Source organism: Bison bison, unplaced genomic scaffold (assembly GCF_000754665.1).
Source record: "Bison bison bison isolate TAMUID 2011002044 unplaced genomic scaffold, Bison_UMD1.0 scf7180017864040, whole genome shotgun sequence".
Taxonomy (NCBI): domain Eukaryota; kingdom Metazoa; phylum Chordata; class Mammalia; order Artiodactyla; family Bovidae; genus Bison; species Bison bison.
In genome coordinates, this window is record NW_011494612.1 from 4,121,958 (window position 1) to 4,137,451 (window position 15,494).

Here is a 15,494-nt window from a genome sequence, read left to right on the forward strand (position 1 = left end):
GTAAGAAAACAAATTCTTAACGAAATTTTGAGCTTGCTGGGCTAATCTCTTGACGAATAACCAATATTTTACCTTTCAGCATAAACTGGGTGCTTTAGAACAAGTAACAGTGTGAACACTACTTGACCCTCGAATGTTTTTATTATCCACCACATTTTGCACAGCTAATGAACTTCCCCACTAAGGGTAAAGAAACCTGCAGGCAAAGTAATGAATTAAGGACCCATGAGAGGAGAGAATACAAAAACGCGGAACCTTCCTTATAAAAGACAAAATTATGAAAGTGAATTTAAGAATAAAAAAACTAAGAGCTTAAAGTCTCTTTTCTTCAAATCGGCATTCTAAGGGAAAACACAAAGAAAAAGATAATGCACAATGAGAGTGGTTACATTACACCTTTGGATATGACTTTGTTGCAGTCATTATTCTTTCTACTTTCCTCTCGTTTATGTAAGTTAATAATGTAATCCCTATAACCCCAGTACCAAACACAAAACATCGCAGGTGCTAAACACATGTATTTTTGGCTAAGTGAAGGACTGAATGAATAATGAACAAAAACAGAATCGAGCCATCTCTAAGAGTAATGCAGAATTTTTTCCCCCTGTATTCAGCTGTGTGGCCAGCTTCTCTCTTGCTTATCTCTTTCCCAACTTCTCTGCTGACTGTTAAGTAACCTGCCTGTCTCCTATGTGGCAGTCAGCTTTTCAATTCCTCTATTTTAATAATTTCTCAGATTTTTAAAAATTGTTATTTCAAAAGTACCCTCCACAGAATTTTTATGGTTTTGGCTATTTACCATATAAAAGAAACTAAATAGTTAAAATGAGATTACTCACCATAGAAAAGCCCCTTTTCTTTTCCCAGAGGTAGCTCTCAAAACTGAGCAGACAAAACTGACTAATCTTGCATCTAGTTGTGACTTCATCCTTCTTTTTATGAAAGAACTAATGTTCTTCTCTCTTCAGTCTTACTTACAAGAACACAGGAAAGAAAAGAGAAAGACAGGGTAGGACTTACTTAGATTCAGAAAAGAGAAGCAGTGAGAAGTAATGAGGACCATAAGAGCTACATTTGGGAATAGAAACAAGGAGTTCTCCATGAAGAAATTCAAAGTATGTTCTTGTTCCTCAGTATTATCAGATCCCTCTTCAAATGTCTTCTTGTAGGTAGACAAAATATGTGTTAGCAAAATAATAAAGAACAAAATGTGGGGAAACAGCATGGTCAAAACAGGAATGATCTTCAGAATTTTAGATCACAACTTTCTTAAGCCAACCACAAAAAAAGGGTGTTTATACATTAGTATAGACATGAAAAAATAAAGTGATTTTAAAAAGGGGAGGCAGAGGCAAATATGCTTCCTAAAACTAGAGAAAGATGATTTTTTTTAAAAAATCTAGATGCCCAAGGTATACTGAGCTAAAATTCTATGAATTTCTGACATATTTAGAATCTACATCTGTAGAACAGCTGGTGCTCCAGGGACATTACAGAACATATCCCGACTGCAGCCAGCAGTCAGCTGAGCTGACTTCACATCACCAGAAGCAGACCAGGATGGGATGGACCTCTGCACAGACATGGGTCCCAAAGAAACCTCACAAGTGCCCATTCACATTTGCAGCTAACCTTAAAACAAAAACACCCCACACAAAAATGAACCACGGTAAGGATGATGAAAGGCTATCACCTGCACTCAACACTACAGAACGAACGAGCCCCAATATCAATATTATGAAACTATAGTACAGAGTCATGTTTTTCAACAATACCTACTTTTTACACCTACATGGAAACTAAACCTACTGCAGATTCTCAGACCAACAGACTAAAGTGACCTTTGCAAAACGCAGTTCACTGTATCAAGGAAGAGTTAAAGAAGATAAATGCAGTAAATGGAGAGTACAAAGAACCTTTCCTATAGAGAACTTTTTAATGTACAAACATTTAGAAGAAGATAGTATTTTACTCTGGGAACAGCTCTGAGACTTGTCTGCATACCAGCTCTCATATGGTCCCACCAAGATGGTTCATAAGATGACATACAACAAGAAGAGAAAACTCTAGGAATAAATACAGGTGCCCTGATGAAAGAGGGAAACCCAGCCTCAACTGGAAAGAGACAAAAATGCAAGAGATTACAGAATTTACAAGTTTATTCATTCCATGAGACGAGCGCAGGGTGAAAAAGAAAATACAGCCCTGTATGAGCTGAAAGAGGCCCAAAAGGATTTACAAAGGCCAGATGAACATAGAGAAATGACAGTAACGGCCTTTTCTGGCTGAGATTTACCTTAAGCCACAGGCATGATTCAGAGAAAAACTTTGAGAAAGAAGATGAACGCATCACACAAATAAGCTTGTTACTCAGCCTATCAAAACAGTTTAGAAATACTCCCATTTAATCAGTAAAAAAAAGTAGTTATATTCAGCACACTCTTAATACCAAGAAATTCTAAATTATAAAACAGTCTGGGTCTGCCTTATATGTAATTTTCTCTAAAAGGCTGGCAACAAAATTGTCTTGAACTTAGTAAGGCAAGCATCTCAAGATATAAGAAATAATTTTTTTCCGTTCAGTGAAGGAAGAACAAAACAAAAAAGTTAGCCTTCGTCCTAATAAAGCAGCCAAGAGTAGCCTTGTGGCAAACAGATGCTGGGGGAAAATTAGAAAACTAGCCCTAAAAAAAGTATATGAAGTGATAGAACAATCAGCAGCAGCTGTTATTTGTTATCTGTTTGGCCAACTACTTTCCTCCTCCCCAAAGGAAAAGAAATATTTCCCCCTCCAAATGAGAAATCAGGCTAACAAACAGCTCATATATCCCATTTGGAAGACTGAGACTGTCTAAAGATGACAGTTCCAATGTTAATTCTAAAGATACCTAGACTGGTATAAAACTTAAAATTTATTTCATTAACTATTAAAGCCATACCCTGTGAAGACTCACCATTCTCTAATACATCAGCTTTTTAAAGCAGATTCTAAACGCACATGGTCAGCACTTGAATCACACCTAAGTTTTCCTAGGTGCATGCTTAAAAATCTTCCCATGAAAAATGTATCCCTTCTTTAAACAATTTCATCTTTCTTTAAAAGTGACCATATCTTGTTTAGTAGAAAAAAAAGCTTATTTCACATTCCTAAAATAAGCCATTAAAAAATAATTCAATAAAACTCCAGAGTTCTGTATATTTATCTCCCTCAAACTTGACATCCTGATAAAACCATTGAAAGCTGAAAACATCAAGTCAAAAATGCATTTAATACACCTAAACTTCCAAACCTCATAGCCTAGCTTAGCCTACTTTAACCATCCTCAGAACATTAAGAATAGCCTACTGTAAATAGGGCAAAATTACCTAACATATAAAGCCTATTTTATAATAAAGTGTTGAATATCTCATGTAATTTGTTGAATATTGTACTGAAAGTAAAAAACAGAATGAGTGCATGAGTCAAGCATGGCTGTGTCAGCTATTTACCCTCATGACAGCACGGCTGACGGAGCTGTCCTGCCCAATTTGTGGAGAGTATCATGCTTTGTATCACCAGCAAAAGATCAAAATCCAAAATCTGAAGCACACTTTCTACTTTACGTATATCACTTTTGTGCCATCATAAAATCGAAAGTTCATTAAGTCTATCCATCACAAGTCAGGAACCATCTGTGTAAGGTAAAATGGCTAACAGATTAAAAAAAAAAAAGAATACTTCTGAATATATTTTCTTCACTCAACAATTTAGCTATGTCTGCTTCTGAGACAGTGGTCACCTTCACAGAAAGATTGATTACCAATTATAGGTGGATTAGTTTTAGTAAGTCTGTGGACAAGTTTTAAGGGGATGTATTTTTCTGGAAAGCTTATTTCAAGAGAAATGGTATGATTCACCAAAAACCCAAAATGGAACAAAGGTTTTAAAAAATCTTACTTTCCATATTCATTAAGTTAAAGTGAATGATAAAAGATTTGCTGATTAAAAAAATACATACTGTCTCAACATACAGAGGCAGTGTGGGTCAATCATTGGCAAAGGTGGTCTTCAGTACCCAGCCCAGTAGAGAAAGTGGATATAAAAGATTATTGTTTAGTAAAGATAAAAGAACATAATGACTTAAGCTGATGGAAAGAATACCAAATGAGAGAGCAGGAAATATAAATAAGAAAGTAACCCTCAATATTGGAATAGAATATCATAACTGAATTTCAGTTGTCTACTTAATTTCAGAAGTGTTCTTGATGTCTTAAACTTTTTGCAAAGAATCAAAGAATGCAGCCTCCTTTAAAAGAAACAACATTTTTGGTTTTTTTTGTTTTTTTAAAGAAACCAAAATTTTATCACACTCTAAAAGGTCTTGATTAGCTTTCAAAAATGTAAAAAAAAAATTTGGTGTTATTTCATTTAAAAAAGGTTATATTAGGAAATAAGGAGGAAATATTGATAGACTAGAAAACTGGAAGAGCAGAAGGGAAGAAGTGTCTGACTCAATCTCTCTACTGACCTCTCGAGAGAAATCAGACTGAAGAGAAGAGAGCACCTTTAATATCTTCACCGGCTGAGGTGTCACAGCAGAAGCAGGACTAGTCAGTTTTTATCGACTTGGGGGGTATGAGAAAATACCCAGTTGTGCTGAGGGAATAAGCAAGAGGAAACAGATCACATTTCAATAGCAAATGCCATTTAATGAGTATATATATACAGAACTTCTCTAGCCCTTTTGTGCAACAGGTGTGGATGGATCTAATGTCATTCCTGGGTGTGTGCACAAGGCAAAAATCAAGGTCAAAGTGGTCAATCACATACCGGGCAAAGAGTGGATGAAGGCCCAGACGTCATCAACTGTCCATATGGACGGCTCTGTTTGTGCCACTGGCAGCAGGCCACTGTTTTCAGGCATCTTCCTCATCCTTACATCCCGAAGCTCACGCTCTCTTTCCCGCTCACTCTGCCTGCGCAGGCGTGTTGTCATAGCAGATGGCACAGCATCTTCGTGAGAAGCCAAGTCTTCTTCTGCAGATGGATAAGTAATTGGAAGCTGGAAAATGTAGTACAAGTAAAATACAGCATTGCATTTTCCTTGTATTTCTGAAAAGGGTATTGTACATTGAATCAAGGTTTCTACAGACCTGCCTAAGGATATGTTCTCTTGCTGCCCCATCAGGGCCACTTGGACGACGGCCACGATGCCCAAGACTTTGATTATCAGGCTTACGATTCCAACGACTAAGTGCAAATTTCTTAGAACAGCTAACATTGTACCTAAGAAATTCAAGTAAGAAAAAATATTAAATGATGTATGGGATGCTCCACTTAGTAATTATGACCTTAATTAAAGTGCAGTTGTGAATCAGTAAATGCCATTTGTTTCATTATGGATTATAAAACCTCAGAAAGTAAACCACAGTGTTCAATAAATTTACTTATGTTAATAGTAAAAAAAAAAAAAAAAAAATGGTCTCGTTATATATAATATAGCTCTCAATATAATACTGGACACCTATAACAAGGTACTGATATCTCCTAACAACAGCATGATAGTGGGAAACTTTCTGCAAATACAAACAATAACTCATTTTTGCAGTTGCAAAATAATTCAAGGTTCCAGGAGAAGAAGAAATTATTAACTATTTAGATGATCATTCAAATGGTTATTTTCTTGGGTAACCATTCCTGAAGAGTTTTTTTTAAAAGAGATTAATATAGTAGAGAAGAGGAAATCTCAAATGGCTAGTAAAATATTTTTCAAATATAACTAAAAGACAGAAAGGTAAAGTTGAGTTATCAAAGTTATACAAGAAATTCACGGTTCTTAGGAATTCAGGCAACTCAGATATATTTAATTCTTTAACTGGCTGGAAAAGGACCTCTCTGGTGGACTAGTTGGGAATCTGCCTGTCAATGCAGGGGACACAGGTTGATCCTCGGCCTGGGAAGAGTCCACATGCCCGGAAAGACTCCACGTGCCGCAGAGCAGCTAAGTGTGCACCACAACTACTGAAGTCCACATACATATGAGCCTGTGCTCCGCAACAAGAGAAGCCACCACAATGAGAGCCTCACACGCCGCAACCAGAGTAGCCCCTGCTCTCCAAACTAAAGCCCTCATGCAACCATGAGGACCTAGCACAATAAATTTTTCTTTTTTTTAAAAAAACTGGCTGGAAGATTATTTTTATTTTATCAAAATAGACTAATATTTTTAAGTGTATATTTTAATATATACATATTTTAAAACGTGGAGCATTAATTTGCATATCTTATGCAGGGACCATGCTAATCTTCTCTATAGCATTCTAATTTTAGCATATGTACTGTCAAAGTGAGCACTCTTATGACATTTTTAACATGGATGTTTATAAGGCCCTGGTGGCTCAGATGGTAGAGTCTGCCTGCAATCCAGGAGACATGGGTTCAGTCCCTGGGTTGGGAAGCTTCCCTTGGAGAAGAGAATGGCAACTCACTCCCGTATTCTTGCCTGGAGAATCCCACGGACAGAGGACCCTGGCAGGCTATAGTCCACAGGGTTGCAGTGAGTCAGACATGGCCAAGCAACTACCACTTTCACTTTCTAAGGCATGATGACAGTTTAAAGGAGTCCTGTGATGGGACTCTCCTGGAGGCCCAATGGTTAAAAATCCACATTTCACTGCAAAGGGTGCAGGGTCAATCTCTGGTTGGGGAACTAAGATTGTGCACATTATGCAGTGTGGCCAAAAAAAAAAAAATCTTTTGCCATTTATTGGGTTCCAATGCCCTAAACGGGCTGGGCAACTTTCTCTGTAAAGGGCCAGATATTAAATGTTTTAGATTTTTTAGGCCACACAAAGGTTCTGCCACAACTATTCAACTCTGTGATTGTAACATAAAAGCAGCCACAGACAGTAATGAATGAGAATAGATGTGTTCCAATAAAACTTTACTCAGTGACACTTGGGGCCTTCCTGGTGGCTCAGATGGTAAATAATCTGTCTGCAACGCAGGAGAACTGGGTTTAATCTCTGGGTGGGGAAGATCGCCTGGAGAAAGGAATGGCTACCCACTCCAATATTCTTGCCTGGAAGTCCCATGGTAGAGGAGCCTGGTGAGCTACAGTCCATGCAGTCACAAACGGTCGGACATGACTGAGCAATACACTACAGTGACAAATTGAATTTTATATAGTTTTCATGTGTCACAAAATATTCTTCTGATTCTTTTTCAACCACCTAAAAATTTAAATACTATCCTTAGTTCAGGGGCCATACAAAAATAGGCTACAGAAAGGACTCAGCCTGGGTATAGTCCGCTGACTCCTTCCCTAGAAAGAGTGAAAACAGATCATCTAATAAATTTCTGAAATGTTATAAAAAGGCTAAAAAAATGCACATAGTTCCTCTTTTTTTTACACATAAAATTGCTGTTGTAATTTCTTATTTTCAAAGTTCTTTTTGAAACTCTTTTGGTCTAAGATGATTTTTCAGGGAAATGACAAGAATAAATCCCAGTTAACTTTGCTACTGAAAACTGTTTTACTAAAAGAAAATTCCCTCACTTATGTTTATAAAAATATCAATGAGGAGAAAGTAAGAAGTACTATGAGAGTAAATAGGCTATTTTTCCCCTAAAAATATAAAAAAGAAAAGAGTGTCCTGATGGTCACTTCATTTTACCCTAAAACAATTAAACAAGCTCCTCCCGTGTTCAGTATGCTCATCCGGGGGCTCAGCTCTATAGGTTTCTGATTTCCATTTACATCAACTAACAAACTTCTTTCCCAACTGACTAGAGAGAAGAGAGACTAACTTTACATTTGCTATTTAGTCCCTAAATACTGAGATATCGAAAAAAGGTAGCTAGGCATACATGTAAACAGCATTTCTTACCTGACCTAACTTATCCTCTCCTCCTTACTCTTCTCTGCTCTGTATTTTCCTACCTTAGGACCTCTAAGCCTCTAAAGAGCTTCACCTAAAGGTATACTAACCTGACAACTCAACAGTCATCTCTGGGAGAAGAGTGATGGTAGTGTGTTAACTGTCCTGAAATATTTCTGAATAATTAAGAAGTTTAAAAGATTCTGAAAGGAATCCTCCTCCCTCAGTTTTTCATCCTCTGAATCTGAGAGCCACTATTCTTTCTTGTGGTATATGCGAACAAAATAGGAGTTACACAATTTGATTAGGACTGTCAAAATAACATGAAAGAATATCTGAATAACAGACTGACAAATGAAAAACCATTAACCCATTTTCAGAAGAAAATACTTCTGCTTATTTGACTTAAGTTTTACTAAATATATTTTAGGTGCACCATACTAAATAATGTATTTATTTAGGGAGCAAGAAATTCCCTAGATGTATCTTTAAGATTTTAAATTCTTTGAGAAAATAACTTTTGGAATACAGAACAAAGTTCAAACTAAACTGTGCACACACTTTACCTTCAGTGGGAAATAACTGTATTAGGATTTATTAACCAAATTAGAGAGGCTTTCTTTAAACCAAATTTGTGACTACATCAATGAAGATACTAAAAAGGCTTTTGACAGTAGTACTATTTACCTATAATATTACTGAAAATACACTTAGAAAAGACAAGCATTTTTGTTATCAAGTAATATAACAATGTGGAGAATTTATGCTACAGATGTCCCACTTAAAACCCTAAAATAAACAAGATATGGTTAAAAGAAATGAAATATTTTAAAATATAAGCAAGTAAATCCAGGTATTTCAATATTGTTAAAACAAAGGACGAGCAGTGTATTCACAGGAGGGATTCTCCTAACCATATTCTTACCACCTGGAGATTGCTACTTCAGTATTAGATTATGCTGTATGTGTCATTAGATTATGCTATGTGTGTTATGAATACCGTTTTCGCCAAGTACAATTTAACAACTGAATAGCAAAGTAGCTCCAGATAATGTCTACTTGATATTATTCTTCCACAGTACCTAGTTTTGACTAATGGTAAACTCTGCAAGTTTTTTAGTTTTGTTACAGCAGTTTTTGGCTTGTGCTTTAGGAAACTTGAGAACAGAAATACCTTTTGGCACAGGACATAGTGCAGAATCGTTTTGACCGAAGAAATTCATTAGCATACCCCATCTTTCCACAGAATTCACACTTGAGCAACTCACTGTCCATTTCTTCTAATGTCTCTAAAAAAGAAAAAAAGAAAAAATTCCAAAAACTTAATTGTGACAAATTTTCTTTTAGCTTCTACTTTGGGTCGGATGCTGCTAGTGTTCAGACCCTACAGGAGACTTAAAAGGAATGGTCTTTTAACTTTTCAATCCACAGCCACTTTGGCAAGGCAAAGCCCCCCAAAACAACCACTTCCACCAATTCCCTCTAGCTCCTGCATAAAAATCTTATGGAGTTTTCTCTATATAAATAAATAATACATTTTTAAAGGTTCATTTGCAAAGAATCCAACCTACCTAAAATGTGCAAATAAAGTCACTACCTTCCAAAAAGTATTATGTAGTATATGAATTTTGATACATTGTGCTATGTATAATATACATAGCAAAGAACACAATTCTAAGAGGACTCCAAAAAGAAGACTTTGATGTCTGCTTTCAGAGGGCATTTAAAATTGTTAACACTCTCTAAGATCTGCAGTGTACAACAGAATATATAAAGATGTATTTATCTAATTATAAAAGTCCCTTTTAGTTATATTAAAATAATTTACATTTATCTTCAAAATCATCAATAGTTGTATAATTTCTAACCTCTGCTCTTTTTTGTCAGGGTGCTCTCTGTTAATTGAGAATGTCCTTCCTCTACCTCTGTATCCATAACTTTCTTCAAGTCATACCACAGGACCTAAAGAAACTTCCCACCTACATCCTCAAGTATCCAGCAGCAGTCACCTATAACCAAGCAACTTAATCTTCAGGACCCAGTTTTCTCATCTGTAAAATGGGGCTTATGATACCTTCCCCAAAGAAATGCAGTGAAGATTACATGAATGCCTAACAGGTAGCAGGCATAAAAAAGTGACAGGTCCACTTCCTATCTTCCACATAAGAATTAGCAGTACCAAGACCTATAACAAGTAAACACTTCAATGAAAACTGTTTAATTCTTTAAATCACCATATTTTACTATTTTCATGCATCATAATTCCTATGCTGAGTCATATAAAATATATCAAAAAAAGGAACTCTAACTACAGCTTTTAGCTATGAGCTCTTTATGTGCTTTTCTATGTTATTCACTTAACCAAGACTTGTTAAGATGAAGAAAGGGACTCTGAAATGTAGACATGAACAACATGTACTCATACATTCAAGGATCATTTTATCCCAGTGTTACTGGAGAAGCAAATGGCAAAGTGCTAAATTAAGTGAAGGCAGCAAAAACACACTGTGAAATATTCGAAGTGTCAAGGGACATCCAAAGACACTGTCATGACCAATCAAGTCATAAACTAGCAAGAGATCATCTCAAAGAAATTCTCAGGACTATCTTCATAAGCAAACTCATCTATTTGGTGGCAATGAGGAACAAAGAGTCTGAAACCAAGTAAAGTAAAAACTGTTTCTTCCAGTGACCTAGAGATGGCTTTCACACAGCTCTGCCCCACAACACGTTGCTGGGACCTAGTGTCATAACTTCCAGGAGTCTTATTTCTAGTCTGTCATGCCTATAACCAAATCTGACCTTGAAAAGCCTGTACTGGATATAGAACCTCTCATTTGACCACCAATCCAGCCCCAAAGAGCCCATTCTTTGGGCTGTTTAATTTTGACTCTACTGAAAGCTTTATTTCAAAACCTTGAATTAATTAACATAAAAATATGCAACACTTGATAATAGGTCAGACAACCTTATGAAGGAGAAGGAAATGTTTTTGCTGATGAGAAAGGCAAGATCCCTTTAGACAGGTATGGTCTAAGGGTTAACAACCTGACAAAAAGTTCACATCAGTTTTATTTCTCATAAAGACGAGAGGAACATTAACAGATTCAAAGAAGTCCAGTTCTAATTTTGGTCATAATTTCAACAAATCTGGTAATGTTACCAAGGCAAATGTTTTCACATTTGTAAATAAAAAATTACAGAGCTAAGTAAGTTTTTAAAAACTACTGCTTGAGATAATAAAGATGGGATTCTATACAGATACAGCTGGCAATTCCCTAATATCAGCTCTTCACTTTTCTCCCCCAGTAACAAAAGCCTAACTTTTAGCTAGGAATATAGCCACTGGGAATAAAAAGTACAACTGCTGCCCTATGTGTGGCCAATTTCTGACCAAATTCCGGGTGAGGCCCTATCTTACCAATTAGAATATGATCATGAAGATGAGCTATCTTGGAAATGAGAGCAACACTCCAGGGATGGCAGGGCCATGAGACACTGACAGCTTACGTGCCCAACAAAATGGAGCCCTGCACTGCTTACCTTTAGACTATGTCAGGGAAAATGAAACTTCTTTCTTATTTAACCAGGTATTACTCTGGGTGTCTAATGGAGTGGCCAAACATATATCCTAACTGATAGAGATCCCCAATTTTTTTTGTGCAAAGAGGAATTACTTTTCAATTTTCCTGAAGACTTGAGATCATGTGATGATCAGCAGTAAGAAGGCAATGAGATAGAAATCATCATCAGCATGATGATTTACCAGGGAAGATATAAGACATTTTGATAAATCACATTTTAGATGGAGATTCTGGTTATACAACCAGTCCAAATAGAGATACAGTTTATCCTTTAAAAAAAGAATAATCATTATATTGTTTTTCATACTGAATTAAACTGCACACACTCGTAAAGCCAAAGCCGCTAAATAAATGACCTCACCATTTCACCCTATACTACTTCCCATAAACACTGAAGTATACAGTAACAGAAATACTTGATAAAATTACCATGGGAAATTATGAAGTATTTAAAAAATTGATACATTTTCAGTAAACATATCTCCACTATGAAATAGATTCATCTTTTTTTAGCCACAGTTAACATATAGCACTGTGTAAACTTAAGGCGTACAAGGTGTTAATTTGATACATTTATACAAATGACTGCCTCAGTAGAAATTCTGAACATTTCTATCACATTACATTTTTATCTTTTAAGTCACTGGAATAATTAAGTTTTAGCTTAAGTTAGGTTGATGATTATAGCTTAAGTTAGGTTAATGATTATAGTACAATACTGTCAATATTCATTATACTGTGCATTAGATTTCTATGGCTTATTTATTCTTCATTGCAAACATTAATCATCTTTAAACCTTCCTTTTCCTTACTCTGGTATCCTGTTCGTTAAAACTACCCTTTGCCTTGTCTTCCATCAATTCTTTCCTTCCTCTTCCCACCATGACTACAAGTATCAATTACATGCCAAACCTCTACTATTCATCCACACACGAGCAGCAGTTTCAACATTTTTTCATGTCACCTGCCTAAAAATTTTCAGTAACCATCCTCTTGACAGCAAAATAACTCCATAATTGAATCTCAAGGTACACTAGAATCTGACTTTGCCTTACTGCCCACTATGTTCTCTAACTCAACTGCCTACTCTTCACTGCCCCCTCCTGAAGTTACTGAGCACTTGTACATTTTCTGTACATTTATTCGTGGTATGCTAACCTGAGAGGTTCTTTCTGTTATCTTCAATCTATGCTTTATCATCCAAGACCCAAATCAAACCCCCTCTCTTCACAGAAAACTCACGAGTCTGGCAATAATATCACCCAGCTTTAAAGTGCCATGTTCTTACTGTCTATATAATTCACCTAATACCTAGCATATGCTGCTTCTCAGTTATCTTTCTGTTGTAGAGATAGCTACTTCCTACTAGATGAAACCCCCCACCCCCATCACTTCATGGGAAATAGATGGGGAAACAGTGGAAACAGCGTCAGACTTTATTTTGGGGGGCTCCAAAATCACTGCAGATGGTGATTGCAGCCATGAAATTAAAAGATGCTTACTCCTTGGAAGGAAAGTTATGACCAACCTAGACAGCATATTGAAAAGCAGAGACATTACTTTGCCAACAAAGGTCCATCTAGTCAAGGCTATGTTTTTCCACTGGTCATGTATGGATGTGAGAGTTGGACTGTGAAGAAAGCTGAGCGCCAAAGAATTGATGCTTTTGAACTGTGGTGTTGGAGAAGACTCTTGAGAGTCCCTTGGACTGCAAGGAGATCCAACCAGTCCATTCTGAAGGAGATCAGCCCTGGGTGTTCTTTGGAAGGAATAATGCTAAAGCTGAAACTCCAGTACTTTGGCCACCTCATGGGAAGAGTTGACTCATTGGGAAAGACTCTGATGCTGGGAGGGATTGGGGGCAGAAGGAAAAGGGGATGACAGAGGATGAGATGGCTGGATGGTATCACCGACTCGATGGAGGTGAGTTTGAGTGAACTCCAGGAGATGGTGATGGACAGGGAGGCCTGGTGTGCTGCAATTCATGGAGTCACAAAGAGTCGGACACGACTGAGCGACTGAACTGAACTGAACTAGATCAAAAGTTCCTTGACGTTCTAGCACAGTCCACCATATGTTTTATACGTATTATATTATAAACCATGAGCATCACAAAGTATGCTGTGAAGTTTCCTAGGCAGTTTTCCATTTTTCTCCAATATGCGCACACAAGAGGGCACATTATATAGCTTATTAGTCTAGAAAACTTTTGTTTATACTTACATAGGCAAGAAAAAAAAATCCCTGTACATCTGTCTTTACTACTCTTCATCTCAAATGAAAAATTCTCAGATAAATAGTATGCATAACTATAATAAAAGCAAGTACTTAGGAATTAAATGAAATTAAATTCCTAACAACAAAAGGCTTCCCTGGTGGCTCAGTTGGTAAAGAATCCTGCCTGTAACACAGGAGACCCAGTTTCAGTCCCTGGGTGTAGAAGATCCCCTGGAGAAGCGAATGGCAACCCACTTCAATATTCTTGCCTGGAGAATCCCATGGACAAAGGAGTCTGGACAGACAGTCCGTGGGGTCGCAATGAGTCGGACACAACTGAGTGATTACCTCTTTACTCCTAAACCACCACCGGGCACTTTCTGAACCCTGATTTGAACAAAATAACTATAAAAGGACATTTATACAATTTAAGTAATTATACAATTGAGAAAATCTGAATATGAACCAGGTACTAGATGACAAAGAATTATTATTAATATTGTTTTGGGTGACACAGCATTAAAATGTACATTTTATAGATGCACACTGAAGTATGTACTAGTAAAATACAACAAGAACTATGATTTGGTTTTAAACAGAGGAAGAAAGGGAAAAAAGGGAAAGAGAAAAAGCAATAGAGAAAAAGAGAAGGGGAAATGTAGGAGGAAAAAAACAAAGGGTTGCATGAAGCTAACTTCGCAAAATAATGTTTAAAACTGGGTAATAATATTGAGTCTGGGTGAGCTGAGATTCATTTTACATTTCTAATTTTATGTTTGAAATTTTTCACATTTAACATTCTTTTAAATAAAAAAATCAGACTGAACTCAACATAAGTTAGCAATAAAAAATTTTATACTTCTATCAGTTCTTTGCTATTCAAATAACAAGTACAACAGTGATAAATACATTGCAACAGTCCATATGTTACCAATAATGACAGAGATGCCTTCCTCTTAATTGGATTACTGTGAGCCAAGTCAATGTCTATTTTGCTTACCAGCATGCTATTTTACTTAATTTAGCGAAGTACAGGCACACAGTATATATTCAGTAAACATTTACAAAGTGAATAAATTTAGATGAAATACACTAATATATTGAGGATAATTACTTAGACACAGATGTTAATTAATTCACAATTGTAGAGCCCCGACCATACTACACGCTATTTAATTGAACAGCACCTACTGCAAAGCCATGATTAGAATCAATAAAAAACATCATTTTTGCATTTGTATTTGTTTTCCTGAAGTCATTTTGCATACCACTTTAACTTTAATGAAATATTCACTGGTAGAACAAGGCCTATTAAAAAAAAAAAAGATTCTTTGACACTGAGAAGATTTAGTGGTATTTTTCTCCTTGAACAAATTTAATCATCTTTTGATTGAAGACTTAACAAAACTGTTAATACCCACCTGATATCAAGAATACATAAGAATTAAGACTTCACACAACTGTTAATATCCACCTGACATCAAAGAATACATAAGAATACATAAAATCTAAAACCAAACAACCAGGAAGCTCTGAATTTTTAAACAAGCTCAGTAAAATAGTCATTTACTAAAGTCTGTTTAAAGAAGAAAATTGGTTGTTTTGATCCTAAAATTTTGTTTTGTTTTTTTTTTGGTGCTCAGCTTTCTTTATGGTCCAACTCTCACATCCATATATGACTACTGGAAAAACCATAGCCTTGACTAGACGGACCTTTGTTGGCAAAGTAATGTCTCTGCTTTTAATATGCTGTCTAGGTTGGTCATAGCTTTTCTTCCAAGGAGCAAGCGTCTTTTATTTTTTTTTTTTATTTTTAAAATTAAAAAAATTTCA

At 36.2% G+C, this 15,494-nt stretch overlaps 1 protein-coding gene across 7 annotated transcripts in view; it reads right to left on the bottom strand.

Moving 5' to 3' along the window:
* The window catches only part of PHC3 (polyhomeotic homolog 3 (Drosophila)), an 84,829-nt gene that overhangs the window by 9,306 nt on the left and 60,029 nt on the right, over nucleotides 1-15,494 (bottom strand). For 5 of the 7 annotated variants that reach the window (XM_010835226.1, XM_010835225.1, XM_010835224.1 and 2 more), the window contains 3 exons: nucleotides 9,035-9,149; nucleotides 5,134-5,266; nucleotides 4,811-5,042 (listed from right to left, as the gene is read on the bottom strand). In XM_010835226.1, coding sequence (XP_010833528.1) covers nucleotides 4,811-5,042; nucleotides 5,134-5,266; nucleotides 9,035-9,149 — 480 coding nt within the window. Of the gene's footprint in view, nucleotides 1-839; nucleotides 4,637-4,810; nucleotides 5,043-5,133; nucleotides 5,267-9,034; nucleotides 9,150-15,494 lie in introns of those variants that run through there. The other 2 variants (XR_824853.1, XM_010835227.1) reach the window with 2 other exon arrangements.